General features: G+C 52.6%; 9 protein-coding genes across 9 annotated transcripts; 5 read left to right on the top strand and 4 right to left on the bottom strand.

The window, feature by feature from the left end:
* Positions 1-76: 76 nt before the first annotated feature.
* Positions 77-1,486, top strand: N7462_001501 (putative mitochondrial tricarboxylate transporter (Ctp); the record flags this gene model as incomplete). The annotated part of the gene is made up of 9 exons (XM_057073227.1): positions 77-109; positions 178-232; positions 294-314; positions 364-495; positions 554-701; positions 794-1,051; positions 1,114-1,149; positions 1,219-1,368; positions 1,429-1,486. 9 exons carry the CDS (start codon positions 77-79, stop codon positions 1,484-1,486), a joined length of 891 nt encoding a protein of 296 aa, XP_056936868.1.
* A 147-nt stretch (positions 1,487-1,633) lies between these two features.
* N7462_001500 (putative mitochondrial translation release factor (RF-1)) lies at positions 1,634-3,040 on the bottom strand (the record flags this gene model as incomplete). The annotated part of the gene is made up of 3 exons (XM_057073226.1): positions 1,634-2,047; positions 2,089-2,870; positions 2,950-3,040. 3 exons carry the CDS (start codon positions 3,038-3,040, stop codon positions 1,634-1,636), a joined length of 1,287 nt encoding a protein of 428 aa, XP_056936867.1.
* Positions 3,041-3,258: 218 nt separating this feature from the next.
* N7462_001499 (DnaJ and TPR domain protein) lies at positions 3,259-4,924 on the top strand (the record flags this gene model as incomplete). Its single annotated transcript, XM_057073225.1, has 2 exons — positions 3,259-4,227; positions 4,334-4,924. 2 exons carry the CDS (start codon positions 3,259-3,261, stop codon positions 4,922-4,924), a joined length of 1,560 nt encoding a protein of 519 aa, XP_056936866.1.
* A 341-nt stretch (positions 4,925-5,265) lies between these two features.
* Positions 5,266-6,078, bottom strand: N7462_001498 (protein-L-isoaspartate O-methyltransferase; the record flags this gene model as incomplete). The annotated part of the gene is made up of 2 exons (XM_057073224.1): positions 5,266-5,883; positions 5,977-6,078. The coding sequence occupies 2 exons, from the start codon at positions 6,076-6,078 to the stop codon at positions 5,266-5,268; spliced, it is 720 nt and encodes a 239-aa protein (XP_056936865.1).
* An 820-nt stretch (positions 6,079-6,898) lies between these two features.
* N7462_001497 (uncharacterized protein) lies at positions 6,899-7,716 on the top strand (the record flags this gene model as incomplete). The annotated part of the gene is made up of 2 exons (XM_057073223.1): positions 6,899-7,058; positions 7,133-7,716. The coding sequence occupies 2 exons, from the start codon at positions 6,899-6,901 to the stop codon at positions 7,714-7,716; spliced, it is 744 nt and encodes a 247-aa protein (XP_056936864.1).
* Positions 7,717-8,002: 286 nt separating this feature from the next.
* Positions 8,003-9,973, bottom strand: N7462_001496 (uncharacterized protein; the record flags this gene model as incomplete). Its single annotated transcript, XM_057073222.1, has 11 exons — positions 8,003-8,047; positions 8,103-8,174; positions 8,239-8,306; positions 8,366-8,420; positions 8,481-8,540; positions 8,592-8,984; positions 9,057-9,389; positions 9,448-9,503; positions 9,563-9,634; positions 9,700-9,755; positions 9,810-9,973. 11 exons carry the CDS (start codon positions 9,971-9,973, stop codon positions 8,003-8,005), a joined length of 1,374 nt encoding a protein of 457 aa, XP_056936863.1.
* Positions 9,974-10,352: 379 nt separating this feature from the next.
* Positions 10,353-10,860, top strand: N7462_001495 (NADH dehydrogenase [ubiquinone] 1 beta subcomplex subunit 9; the record flags this gene model as incomplete). The annotated part of the gene is made up of 3 exons (XM_057073221.1): positions 10,353-10,372; positions 10,458-10,590; positions 10,669-10,860. 3 exons carry the CDS (start codon positions 10,353-10,355, stop codon positions 10,858-10,860), a joined length of 345 nt encoding a protein of 114 aa, XP_056936862.1.
* Positions 10,861-11,508: 648 nt separating this feature from the next.
* On the bottom strand, positions 11,509-12,103 carry N7462_001494 (histone H2A; the record flags this gene model as incomplete). Its single annotated transcript, XM_057073220.1, has 3 exons — positions 11,509-11,561; positions 11,634-11,926; positions 12,051-12,103. The coding sequence occupies 3 exons, from the start codon at positions 12,101-12,103 to the stop codon at positions 11,509-11,511; spliced, it is 399 nt and encodes a 132-aa protein (XP_056936861.1).
* A 606-nt stretch (positions 12,104-12,709) lies between these two features.
* On the top strand, positions 12,710-13,282 carry N7462_001493 (histone H2B family protein; the record flags this gene model as incomplete). The annotated part of the gene is made up of 3 exons (XM_057073219.1): positions 12,710-12,884; positions 12,969-13,040; positions 13,104-13,282. The coding sequence occupies 3 exons, from the start codon at positions 12,710-12,712 to the stop codon at positions 13,280-13,282; spliced, it is 426 nt and encodes a 141-aa protein (XP_056936860.1).
* Between the last annotated feature and the right edge of the window lie 13 nt (positions 13,283-13,295).

The following is a 13,295-nucleotide window of genomic DNA, read 5'->3' as shown; positions in this document are numbered from 1 at the left end:
CGTAAATGCCCTCGAAAGCCTCCGAGCTTCTAACAATCAGCAACCTTTCCCCGCAACCATTGTACATTGTCTCTAAATGACCACAGCAAGCAAAGACCAAAAGGCGAAGGTTTGTCTTTTTCTGTTATCCGTACTAGCCAGAGGCGATCAACAACTTAAAGCTAATCAATGAGCCAGCCCAGCGCTTTGCGCTCCATCATTGCCGGCTCCACCGCTGGAGCCGTGGAGATCGGTAGGAAACCCATCCGCATGTGTCATACAGCGACGTGCGCTAACGAAGACCCCTTTGCCAGCAATCACCTATCCAGCTGAGTGTACGAAACCTTGCTTACAACTCGCCGGCCACAACTAACCCCTGCCTAGTCGCAAAGACCCGAACGCAACTCAACCGCCGACTTGCGGAAGGCCAGAAGTTGCCGTGGCCACCATTCGGCAAGCAATGGTATGCCGGGTGCACAACATTAATCATTGGGAACTCTTTGAAGGCTGGAATTCGTACTTGAGACCTCTCTCGTGAGTGCGGGAATTGTGAGCTGACGAGCCGAGCCCATAGGTTTTGTCGCATTTGACGCCATCAAGGCGTCCCTACAGGATGAGAATGGCAAGATATCAGGACCGAGGACGGTCGTGGCTGGATTTGGTGCGGGCTTCACCGAGTCTCTTCTGGCTGTCACACCCTTTGAGAGTATCAAAACTCAGCTGTATGTGGGCCTTGCTCCCCCAGTTCCCCCTTCTCCCTTTACCTCTGTTTTTGCGGAGATGACAATCCGCTAACCAAACTTTACCATGGTAGGATCGATGATCGGAAGTCTGCAAAGCCACGAATGAATGGCTTCCTTCATGGCAGCAAAGTTATCTTCCAGGAACGAGGCATTCGCGGCTTCTTCCAGGGCTTTGTACCGACTACTGCTCGACAAGCGGCCAACTCGGCCACCAGGTTCACCACTTACACTACCCTGAAACAGTTCGCTGAAGGCTATGTGGCTCCTGGGGAAAAGCTTGGAACCTTGAGCACATTTGCTATTGGTGGGGTTGCCGGAATCATCACAGTGTATGTTTTGTTTTGTGTCGAGCTCTAAATGGCCGGCCCGTCCACTGACCAAGATACCCCAGTTACGTGACTCAACCTCTCGACACAGTGAAAACCAGGTCAGTTTGGAGAGATAAATTTATCTTTTAGATCTTGGGGCTATGAAGACTAATCGTCAAGAAAAACAGGATGCAATCACTTGAAGCCAGCAAAGCGTATAAAAATAGCTTTGTTTGCGCCGCAAAGATCTTCAAGGATGAAGGTATCTTAACTTTCTGGTCCGGGGCAATGCCACGACTGGCCCGACTGATCATGAGTGGAGGAATCGTGTTTACTATGTATGTGTTCGGATACCGTTGTGTGTACTCTGGGATCATTGAGAGGCTAATCATGAGCAGGTATGAAAAATCCATGGAATTGATGGATCTCGCAGACCCTCAGCGAAGGTACATTTAAAAATAGACGGGGATCAAAACCAATGCTGCTCAAATAGATTTCCAAGATTGTGGGAGTATGTTACGATATAAAAATACATGGTATCTCTTTTTTTGTCTTAGTGTATAATTTCCCTAGCCTGTTCAGCATGGTCCTGCAAGTTGAACTTTACTTCTCCTTCTTTTTGACCAACTCCTCAGCCAACATAGCCTCGATCTCGCGATCTGCCATCCAAGTGCGCACGCTTTCCATGACCGTTTCCAGGCCCTCCCCGCCACTCAGGATATCGTCCAGGTTGTGGAGTGTGATACCGCTTCGGTGGTCGGTGCAACGGCTTTGGCCATAGTTGTAGGTGCGGATCTTGTCCCCTCGGCCCATACGAGCTACACCACCCATGGCTCCCCGCCGCAATTGGACCAATTCCTGCTCGCGGGCTTCCTGGCGGACTTCGGCAATCTTCGCACGTAGCATCTGCCAGGCTTTCCGACGATTTGCCTGCTGAGAACGCTCATCTTGCATAGAGACCACTGTCCCCGTGGGAATATGGGTCAATCGAATGGCAGACTCGGTCTTGTTGACATGCTGCCCGCCAGCCCCCCTGCCCGCATTTTTTCCACTCGCACTTCTTGTGGGTCGATATAGTAATCACTGTTCGGGTCTTCGAAATTCAAGGCGCTATCCATACCACTGCCGGTCTCTGGGAAGCTGGGCAAGACCATGACGCTGACGGCGCTCGTATGAGTTCGACCTTTGGTTTCAGTGGCTGGCACTCTCTGGACACGATGCACCCCTGATTCGGTCCGCAGAATATCATAGGCCCCGTCGGCTTCGATTTCGATCACTGCTTCGCTTAGGCGGTCTTCCGACGGGCCATCTTCCACGTCTTGCTTGATGATGGCTGGTCGTAAGCCCCGCCGAGAACAGAACGACATGTACATACGTAACATCTCATATGCGAACAGACCAGCTTCATCTCCTCCGGCTCCAGGTCGAATCTCAAGCAAACAGGGGAGGTCCGCAAATGGATGCCGGGGAATCAGGGATTTTTTGAGACGGTCCGATATTGAGGGGATGGCGTCTCTGCTAGATTCCAGGTCTTCGATCGCCAGCAATCGTAGCTCTTCATCGGTTTCAGGGTCTTCAAGGAGAGATTTCAATTCGACTATGGACTTTTCAACGCCGAGAGTCAACGACACGCCCCCAAAGACGGAAGCATCGGGTAAGATAGAAGAGCATACCTCATTCGCATTGTCCCATTCTTTCAGAACCGTAGTGACCGGGGCCAATTCTCCGGCTCGCTTAGCCACTTTAGCATCAAAGGACTCTGCCAATCGATTTGATAGCTTCGCATGCTCCACGGCAAGCAATCGAGCGCGGGTCAAAAGGACAGGAGACAGGTCGGCCTCTGCAGCGGAGTATGAGCGGGCAATGAACCAGGGGTTGGAAAAAAGAGAGAACAAAGGAAAAAGGAAAGCACTACCTACCAGAATGCGCCGTATGCGCGGTACGTCGCAGAGCGGAGGCCAGCCCTGAAGTTGCCGGGCGCCAACGACCCCATTGAAGCATTCGCAGCATCCTTGAACGAAAAAAGGGAAACGTTCGGGGGCGGAATGGTCACCTGTAATTTATCGTACGGTACGCGTAAAGGCCACGGCGCCGCCAACTTGCGCACTTCCAACCCTCTTTTCCTCTCCTCTGATCTTTCCCAACCCTTAAAGATTCTTTGAGATTCTTGAACCAACTTGATATTATTGACCTGCAGGTGGGGCCATGTCCTCTGTGTTTCTCTAAAAATGCGCATCTCGCTTGAAGCTATGACGGCCGTGCTGGCCTGTCTCTCCACCGGCGTTGCGCTCCAAATCGCTCCCGACACGCCGCTCTCCGACTTGGTCTCCTCAGCCAAGGCCCATCTCGCCAAAGGCTCGCCGCGCGATGCCCTGGTCTACTTTGATGCGGCCGTCACCCGCGACCCAACCAATTATATCACCATCTACCAGCGGGGCGCCGCATATCTATCCATCGGCAAGAATTCCCAGGCTTCAGAGGACTTCAACCGGGTGTTGGAACTCAAGCCCGATTTCGAAGGCGCGCTTCTCCAGAGATCCCGATTACAGGCACGATCCGCCCATTGGGAGGAAGCACTACGGGATCTCGAACGTGCAGGGAAGAAGGACTCCGCCGATTACCAGGAGCTGGAGGCGGCACGAGATGCGGCCGCCCTCGCGCTTGCCGCCGAGAAGAAGGGTGAATGGGAGGCCTGCATCACTCATGCCGGAGTCGCCATCCTGAAGGCGAATACTGACCTCTCCCTGCGGCAAGCTCGAGCACGCTGCCGGTTTGAAAGAGGCGAGGTGGAAGAGGGCGTAAGCGACCTAGCGCATGTTCTCCAGATCTCACCACACTTGGTGGAGCCTCACCTACAAATGTCCTCCATGCTCTTCTATGCATTGGGTGATAGCGATCGTGGTCTAGCTCAGATCCGCCGGTGCTTGTTGACCGATCCCGACTCGAACCCGTGCAACCGTCTCTATAAAAGGGAACGACAACTGTCGAAGCTCTTAGGAAAATTACACAGCGCTCTGGAGGCGCGCAAGTTCAGCAATGCCGTCAAACTCATGGTTGGCGATGCTGATGACAGCGGTTTGATTGCGGATGTGAAGGCTGATGTCGCTGAGGGCAGAGAAGCAGGCCATATTCACCGTGCAGCATCCAATAATCTCTATATCTTCTTGATAGAGAAAACCTGCGAAGCTTACCGAGAGGTTCGTGCAATTCCAGTTATTGTTCCTTCCTTGGAGGAAAAGAAAAGAACAGAAGAGAAACAGACAATGTGCTTATTAACAGTCTTGCTTATTTGTTTTGTTATAGATGCGCATGGTGAAGAAGGCAGGTCCCTATTGTTCTGAATCTCTTCAGCTGGTTCCATACTCGCTTCACGGTCTGTTGTACCAGGCCAACGCTGAATTAGAGGAGGATCGATTCGAGGAGGCGGTTCGTACATTGAACACAGCCAAAGAGCACCATCCCCATTCCCAGGATGTCCAGTCGCTTCTTCAAAAAGCACAGGCGCTCTTGAAGCGCTCCAAGCAGAAGGATTACTACAAGGTGTTGGGTGTCAGCCGTGATGCAGATGATCGAACTATCAAGCGAGCCTACCGCCAATTAACGAAGCAGCATCATCCCGATAAGGCCCACGCCCAGGGTGTATCTAAGGAGGAAGCAGAGAAGAAGATGGCTTCCATCAACGAGGCGTACGAGGTCTTGTCCGACTCTGAGCTCCGAACCAGGTACGATAATGGCGATGATCCCAACGATCCCGAGTCCCGGCAGCGAGGGCATCCATTCCAGGGACATCCCTTCGGCCAGGGTGGCCAGCAATTTGTGTTCCAGCAGGGTGGCGGGCAGTTCAAGTTTGGCGGCCAGGGCTTCAACTTTCCTGGTGGGTTTCCATTCCGCTGATTGCATTTGGCCGTTTTGGGGCCATTGTAGAACATACTGTGGTGTTTCTAGGAGTATTTACGCCGGGTCTTTCGCCAGTGAAGGATCGTCTAGGCTGGGCATCTCTTTTTTTTTCTTCTCTTGGGTTATGATTTACAGCAAATGGACATGATCGGGTTGCAGCATTTGATTCTTCCGCTTCCAAAAGTTCCTATCTCGTAATCCTCGTAGGCGCTCCAGTTTTTATTCTTCCTTTCCACAGTTCCCTTTGCTTTCTGCCCGATGGCCCGCCTGTAGAGTAGTGATTCTCTTTCGTGGGTGAGCCGACAATGAGTGCAGCAGGCATGATGCCATCCACCCTCTCAGTGTCGAGGCGCATCCGTTAGTGGGACGTAGCTAACTTGGAATACCTTCTCTTTGTGGACCGATCCGTCTTCTTTTTTATCGACCACCCAGATGTACTGGCCTCCGCCAAGTCCCAACCCCGAGGTTCTTACATCCTCCTCGGATTCCACGGGGATGAACAGTCGTCCGGGGGCTCGAAGTTGTTCAATTAGGACGGGATGCATCTTCTCGGCGGCCGCACCGACGTGTATGGCATCGTATGGAGCCCCTTCCGGCCATCCTAGACGTCCGTCGGCGGTAATGAACTTAACTTGGCCCGAGGCTTGCAATTTTTGACCCTGATCGGACTGGTTCATGTTTGCCTGAGCTAAATCTACCAGGTCGGGAATGTGATCGATCCCGATGACCTGCCCGGGCGCTGTGTTCGGGGCGCCCGTCACGAGGTTGGCGAGCACATGCGTGAGATATCCCGAGCCCGATCCGATATCTAGCACTCGGGAACCCGGTTTCAAATAGTCAATAAGGTACTCACACGCGTGGCCGTGCATGTGTGGTGCAGAGATTGTGGCTCCATGGCCGATGGGCTGGGGCGAGTCTGAATAGGGCCGCGATGGGGCATAGTGAGCTCGGTCCACCTGTTGAGCCTGTTAGAGGCGCGTTGGAAGAGGGGAGACGAGGGAGTGAGATAGTTTGAGAGGTTGAAGAGATGTGGATATGTGAGTACCCACCCCCAGCATGGCTTCCTTCACTCGTTCATTCTTGATCAGACCCGCTTTGAACAGATTCTCGATCAGCTCGGAGTTGGTGGATCCGGAGCAGTACCACGCCATCGTCAGGGATCTTGCTTGGTACCAAATACGTGGAAATCGAAAGGGGAGGCAGATGCGGTGGAGAAATAACATATGCAGCTGTTCTTTCTGACAGGGATTGCGACAGTGGAAGATTGGAGTAGCGGGGGAGTCCATGGTAGTGGGGACGATCTTGGAAGCTCCTGTGACGCCATGTTCGCCTCATTTGGGTTCCGTTTGTCCCCGCGAATAGCCATCTCCTCTTTGGATATGATATCTTTTTGGTAACGTGCTAGTTGGGATGTGCTTTGGGGGTGCGTAGATGGGGAGGATGGCTAGTTGTTAGACGGGACATCCACGGAGGGAGAGACATGTATCTCTATAGATCTGCTTCATTATATATATATGTGTGTGTATTGCCGTCCCAAGCCCGTGACATCTTAAAAGTGGTACATTTCTCTTACTCGGCTGCCCATCGCATACATTTAATTCTCCATTTTTGAGATTCCTCTAAGCTCCGTTCGCATATACGTATCGATGTAGACATATAAGGCGAACAAGATTCGGCTCATTGCGTCGCGTCGCGTCTCCACTTGGGATATCAAATCGCGCCAAACCCGCGGGGAGAGAAACGCGCTTGCGCGCTGCCGATCCACAACCATCAACCAACATCATCACATCAAGAAACTCCAGCCGTTGGTGGCCTCAAAGTTTCTTGTCAACTCCCCCCCTTCCCCGCATCAACGGCGCTTCAGTTTCCTCCATTACATTGAGTGTGCTCTCATTTCTGGACCCGGACCCCGCATGCCCCGTCGCATCAAGATACACACCACGATGATCGTCAAAGCCTGAGCCCACTACCATGCCTCCAGCCCAGGTCGACCCGGACCTACAGGCAGAGATAGACTATATGATCCTGGATTATCTGGCATGCTTCGCCATCAATAGGATCCTCAACAGCCCAGTATCGCGGAGCCAAGCGGGGGACGAGGAACTGAACTGGCAGGTGGAATCAGTCCAAGGTCAGCTATGGAAACCAAAAAAAAAAAAAATACCTCGCCCCGTTCGAGGCCATGGATACTAACAGCGATACTAGCCTTTCAATTCACATTGGCCGCAGCCAAGCCCGAGGCATCACTACCACAGGACCTGGATATCAAACTCCGACTACTCTCGGTTGGCTCTCAGCTCCAGTCCTACAAATCCGGGCAACCCCAGGACCATGATGCGTGCCCTAGCCTGTCCAGCATAGGTGTTGATTTCATGAACCTTTGCTCCACAGCTGCATCTAAGGTCTCTGAAACAAGGTGGTTCGATGCCGGTGCTCGATTTGTGGTCCAGGCCACCCTGGAGGAACAGCGGGAAGGGCGCCCAACGTCAGAACAGCTCTCCAAACTCCGCGCATGGGTACCGGAAAATTCAGCGCTCTATTCGAAGTGGGCAATTGCCCATGAGAAATACACGAGGGAGCTCCCGAACCCGGACGAGCTACTGACAGAGTGCGAGTCACTCACCCAGCGGATGCCCTTTCCTCAGTTCAAGGCGATAATTATCGAATTCCTAGTCGATCTGATGATAACTCTGGACCCCCCAATTTTACTACAGCTGGAGCGAGGCAAGCTCGGCCAACTTAGCCGCGCCGAGACACAACGCCTCAAGGAACGGGCGGGACTACGTTGAATCATGGTACAACCAAAGGGAGGTCCCATACCGAGGCCGAGCATTTCCATCGCTTTACTCCATTCTCTATCAATGGTTCAACTAGCAGGCCGACAACACTACGGGAACATCAATATGCCTGGGGATGTGAAAGGAGAGGCAACGGGCTTGCTTGACCGCCTCCCTCGATAGTGGTCAATGAAATGGCAGTTATATTTTGGAATCAAATAATCTACAAGGGGTGCCAATGGCTGCTCCAAGCACGAATAACACAGATTTACCAACAGAATACTGATGGCTGAATCATCTAGCCGAGCAGCATACGGCGCGGGTCCTCGATGTACTCCTTGACCTATAATGGAATTAGTGGGTCGTCCAATAATGGAAAACAAAACAAATCCACATACCTTCACCAGGAAAGTGACCGCCTCGCGGCCATCGAGCAGTCGGTGGTCGTAGGTAAGGGCAAGATACATCATCTACAGACCGAAGAAAAGTTAGCAGGCAACTCGAGTAAAATGTGAGAGCAAGTCTAGATCTTACCGGGCGGATCTCAACCTTGCCGTTCACAGCAACAGGCTTGTCCTTAATGGCGTGAAGACCCAGAACAGCTGTTGGAATCGTAAGCTTGGTATCCAGATGAAAGCGAGAGCCGTGGCTGATAACTTACCGGTCTGGGGCAGGTTGATAATGGGTGTACCCATCAGGGAGCCAAAGACACCACCCTAGAGGAACAAATTAGTAACCGATCAGGACCAGAGCTATAGAAGGGCCAATAAATTCACATTGCTGATGGTAAAGGTGCCGCCAGCCATATCCTCGATGGTAAGCTTGTTGTCACGAGCCTGATCTCTGGTTAGCACAGCATATCATAAAGACACCATCTGGGGACGAACCTTCTTGCCCAGCTCAGCAATGGACTGCTCAATGCCAACGAGATCCATGGTCTCGGTGTTGCGAACCACAGGGGTGACAAGACCCTTCTCAGTGGCAACGGCAACGCTGATATCAACGTAATCACGGTAGACAATGGTATCACCACCGTTAGGACCCTCGATGGAGGCGTTGACAGCGGGAACATCCTTCATGGCCAACACGCAGGCGCGGGAGAAGGCGCTCATGAAACCAAGCTTCACGCCAGTCTTCTTGAGAACGTCATCCTTGTAGAGCTTCCGGAACTCCATCAGCGAGGACATATCAACCTCATTGAAGGTGGTAAGGGAAGCGGCGGTGTTCTGAGACTGCTTCAAGCGTTCGGCAATACGTAGACGCATGCGGTTCATCTTGACCTATAACACAGCGCAAGGGATTAGCCTTTGCATTGATTTCACAGGTAAGCAAACAGAACAATGAAAACATACTCTACGCTCCTCGCGGCTACCCAGAGCCGGCTTGGAGTCAGGTGCACTCTGCGACTTAGGCGACTCGGACTTGGCAGGGGCCTCCTTAGGCTTCTCAGAAGACACGGGCTTCGAAGGGGTCTCCTGGGGCTTCTCGGGTTGAGGAGCAGCTTCTTTGGGCTTCTCAGCAGACTCCTCCTTGGGCTTCTCAGCGGAATCCTCCTTCTTGGGCTCTGGGGCGGCGCCTCCCAGCTCCATCTTGACGAGGTCTTGTCCAACGGTGACAGTATCCTCCTCGTTCACAAGGAATTCCTTAATGGTGCCCGACTCGGGCGCATTCACCGAAACATCGATCTGCCGGTAAGTACCAGAGTTAGAAGCGGTAGATTAACGAGACTCTTGTGGATCCTACCTTGTCGGTCTCAATGGTGGCAATTTCCTCATCACGCTCCACGAAGTCTCCAACCTCTAAGAGTAGAGTTAGTACGGCTGGTAGCTGCTTAGGGATCAAAGGCTCAATGCCATACGTTTAGAGAATTGCTTCAGGGTACCCTCGGTGATCGATTCCGCCATCTGGGGAACCTTGACAATGGAATCGGCTGAAAGGAGCCAAAAATATCAGCATTGAGCTTAACTAGTGGCCAGAATGCGCGATGGGATTTACCATATGTACGGATCTGGGAGCCCACGAACGGAGCGAGGTTGCGCGACACATTAATTCTATATCAGAACATTAGGTTGATATTGCTAAGCCGAGGTGGTGCATATTCGTACCCCGATGAAGCTTGCAGGAGACCAGAGGCTCTAGGAGAGGCATTGGAGCGGCTGAGGGTGGAAAGGCACTGGGCGCCGCGCAGCCGGCTAGGAGATCGAGTGGCCCGGGTCAAAGTCGTCAAGCGTTGGCCGGAAAGGCGCGCGAGAGGAAGTCGAGCAGCCATGATGTGCTTAGAATGAACAAAGAGAAGAAGAAAACAAGGAAAGATATCCCGAGGGCAGTTGGAAGGGGGAAAAGGAAAAGACAAGGAGGAAAAAAGCTCACTCTTCCCTATTGCTGTTACGTAGCCGAAGCCAAAAGCTCCCGAAGCCGAGATGCGGAAGGCGCTCGGCAGCGGAGTAATGTTCTTACGCCTGTTGGGGGCGCTGCAGGGGCCTAAGTGGCACTTTGCAACGAATGAGGAAGCTGAGAATAGTCAACCGTTGCAACCCCCATCTCGGATTGACGGATTGACGCGGATTGTCCAGGAGATTCTGCGCGCACAACCTCTTTCAACTCTTCTGAACCTACTGTCTGGCTCCAGTTGGACTTGAGTGTGCATCATGTCCACCTCCGCCGTGACGTGAGTGATCCTGGGAGGCCGTGATACGCACTCTCTCTCCACCCGGACCCTTCCCTTCTTCACCTGATCTAACTGCTTCTTCTAGGTCGCTTTACCGGCGGTCATTGAAGCTGTCTCTAGACTGGGCTGTCCACCGATCTGTCTGGCGTGGACAAGCGGTCTACATTCGATCCCTGTTCGACGCAAACAAGGACGTCCGGGATCCTCGCCAGCAACAGGTACGCGCCCCATGCGTGTGATTCGAGTCTTAAAAGAGAACGGGATCATTGAGGACTTATTAAAAATGACAATATTAGGTGCTTTTGCGCGAGACTGAGAAATTGCTGGAGAACTGGAAGCACCCCGACCCCTACCGACCTCCTACTGCTCCTGGAGGTATGTTTCGGAATCTGATATTCGTTCGCTTTAAAGCCACACAACTGACCAGGACCACAGGCAACAAATGGGAGCGTAATCTGCCAGCCCCGATTCTCCCATGTATGTTCTGAGTGGTTGAGCCATTTGATGCTCCCTTCTTTTGCTCAGTCTTTTCCAACCATCTGAACCCATACTGATTCGGCACAGACGCGGCCCCTCCCGCCGCCCATTAAAGGAAGAAATGCATGGTGGGCGTTGTGACCAGGACAGCTGGGATTTTGCGATGAATTACACGCTTTTTAATATCCCCCCAAGGACAAATGTAGATATCAAAAACTAGGACCATGTGGATCAACCTATATTGAATGAAATCGTCGTAGCAGTCGTAACACAGGATAAATTCCGACGCGAACGGCCGGTCAGACGCTCAAATGAACACCAGCAAAACCAAGAACTTATTGGACAGAATGTAGTCATATCATAAAATACGGGGAAATAGCGTGGAACCAAATATATCTGGTGGACCTAGAATCTTTTTCATTGATTTGGGTGTTCATACCCAGGGCTAGTTATCCGAAAAAAATTTGAAATCCCTCGAACAAGCTGAAAGTTCGTCGGTATCATTCCATGTCCGCAGACATAATGTACAACCTGAAAACTGAAGAAAAGAGAAAACGCAGAGCCATAACGTGCCCGTCCCATAACCCCATTATCGTGTCAATGAACCAACCCACGCCGGAAAAAACAAAATCAAACCCGCGATAAGAAAAGCCACCAGTTTACAGCTCCTGGCTGCCCTTGCCGGCCTTGGGGGTCTTCTTGGGGAGAAGGTCTGGAACCGACGGTTAGTACACATGCTCTCACGGGGACAAAGCCCCCAGGATTCGAAGGATGCGGGACATACTCTGGTGGATGTTGGGGAGGACACCACCCTGGGCGATGGTGACATGGCCCAGAAGCTTGTTCAACTCCTCATCGTTACGAATGGCAAGCTGAAGGTGACGGGGGATGATACGGGTCTTCTTGTTGTCACGAGCGGCGTTACCAGCCAACTCGAGGATTTCAGCAGCCAGGTACTCGAGGACGGCAGCCAGGTAGACGGGGGCACCGGCACCGACACGCTGAGCGTAGTTGCCCTTGCGGAGCAGACGGTGAACACGACCGACGGGGAACGCCAGACCGGCCTTGGAAGAACGGCTGTGGATATATACATGTTAGACAAACGGGCACTTCGATTTCATACCGACTCCGGAATTCTTGCTCTGTAACGCAAAGAAGCCGAGCATAAAATATCAAGGTCGAGAAACCAGGGTGAACTTACGACTGCGCGTTCTTGGAACCGCTAGCCTTGCCGCCAGATTTGCCGCCAGTCATTTTGAATGTAGGTTGTGAAGAGAAGGGTTTGGAAAAGGGGGGTTGAAGTGGTGTGCGTAGAGTTGGAGATTGTCGTACGTGTCAGGAGCAAGTCGGAGGGCAGCGTGGAGGAGAGCGAGGGGTCTTATAAGGACGCGGCGGAAGGTGACGTTGGGCGGCATCAACGCAGTCCGCGCTCCAGATCACGCTCTCGCTTAGCGGGATCGACCAATCAGCAGCGCAGATCAGCGCGACGCAACGCCAAAGAGGGGGCGGGTGGCATGCCAGATCAGGAATGGCGGCGTAATATATCTCCCGTATTGCGTGATACCGCGATCACGCGTTCTTAATACCCGCTCTCGCGGTGTAAACCCTGCTCCAGAACGCGTCGCCCCGTCTCTAATCATACAGATCATACAATATTGTGACCGTATTGAAATTCTGCCTCCTTTCTGCCCCTCGGGATCAACTGGCCGTTGGCGGTCGAGTATAAAGACCGCAACTCCCTCATCACCGCGTTCCATCAACTTTCCTTTCCCCATTCCATCTCTGCTTCCCACCTTCACGCTCCATCCAACTTCACCACTTTTTCACCCTTCCTCACCTTTCTTAACAACTCCCGTTAAAATGGCTCCCCCTAAGGCCGCTGAAAAGAAGCCCACCACCGCCGGCAAGGCCCCGGTTGGCGGCAAGGCTCCCGCTGAGAAGAAGGAGGCTGGCAAGAAGACTGCCGCGGCCTCCGGCGAGAAGAAGAAGCGTGGCAAGACCCGCAAGGAGACCTACTCTTCCTACATCTACAAGGGTATGTTCAGCTTGTTTGGATTTCTCCTCCCGCATGACGCGACGCGTTCGTGAAACTGACTTCGTTTTTTCCCCTATTCTCTAGTCCTCAAGCAGGTTCACCCCGATACTGGTATCTCCACCCGTGCCATGTCCATCCTGAACTCTTTCGTCAACGGTATGTGATGTCCAAATCGCTCTTGGTCGTATTTTATCTTGCTAACTCGTTTCCAATCTTCAGACATTTTCGAGCGCGTTGCCACTGAGGCCTCCAAGCTGGCTGCTTACAACAAGAAGTCCACCATCTCTTCCCGAGAGATTCAAACCTCCGTGCGGCTCATCCTGCCTGGTGAGCTTGCTAAGCACGCCGTTTCTGAGGGTACCAAGGCCGTGACCAAGTACTCCTCTTCCGCCAAATAGGCGCCTTGTTAGC

Source organism: Penicillium macrosclerotiorum (assembly GCF_028827735.1).
Source record: "Penicillium macrosclerotiorum strain IBT 26536 chromosome Unknown utg000002l_segment0_segment0, whole genome shotgun sequence".
Taxonomy (NCBI): domain Eukaryota; kingdom Fungi; phylum Ascomycota; class Eurotiomycetes; order Eurotiales; family Aspergillaceae; genus Penicillium; species Penicillium macrosclerotiorum.
This window is presented reverse-complemented; position numbering and strand designations above follow the sequence as displayed.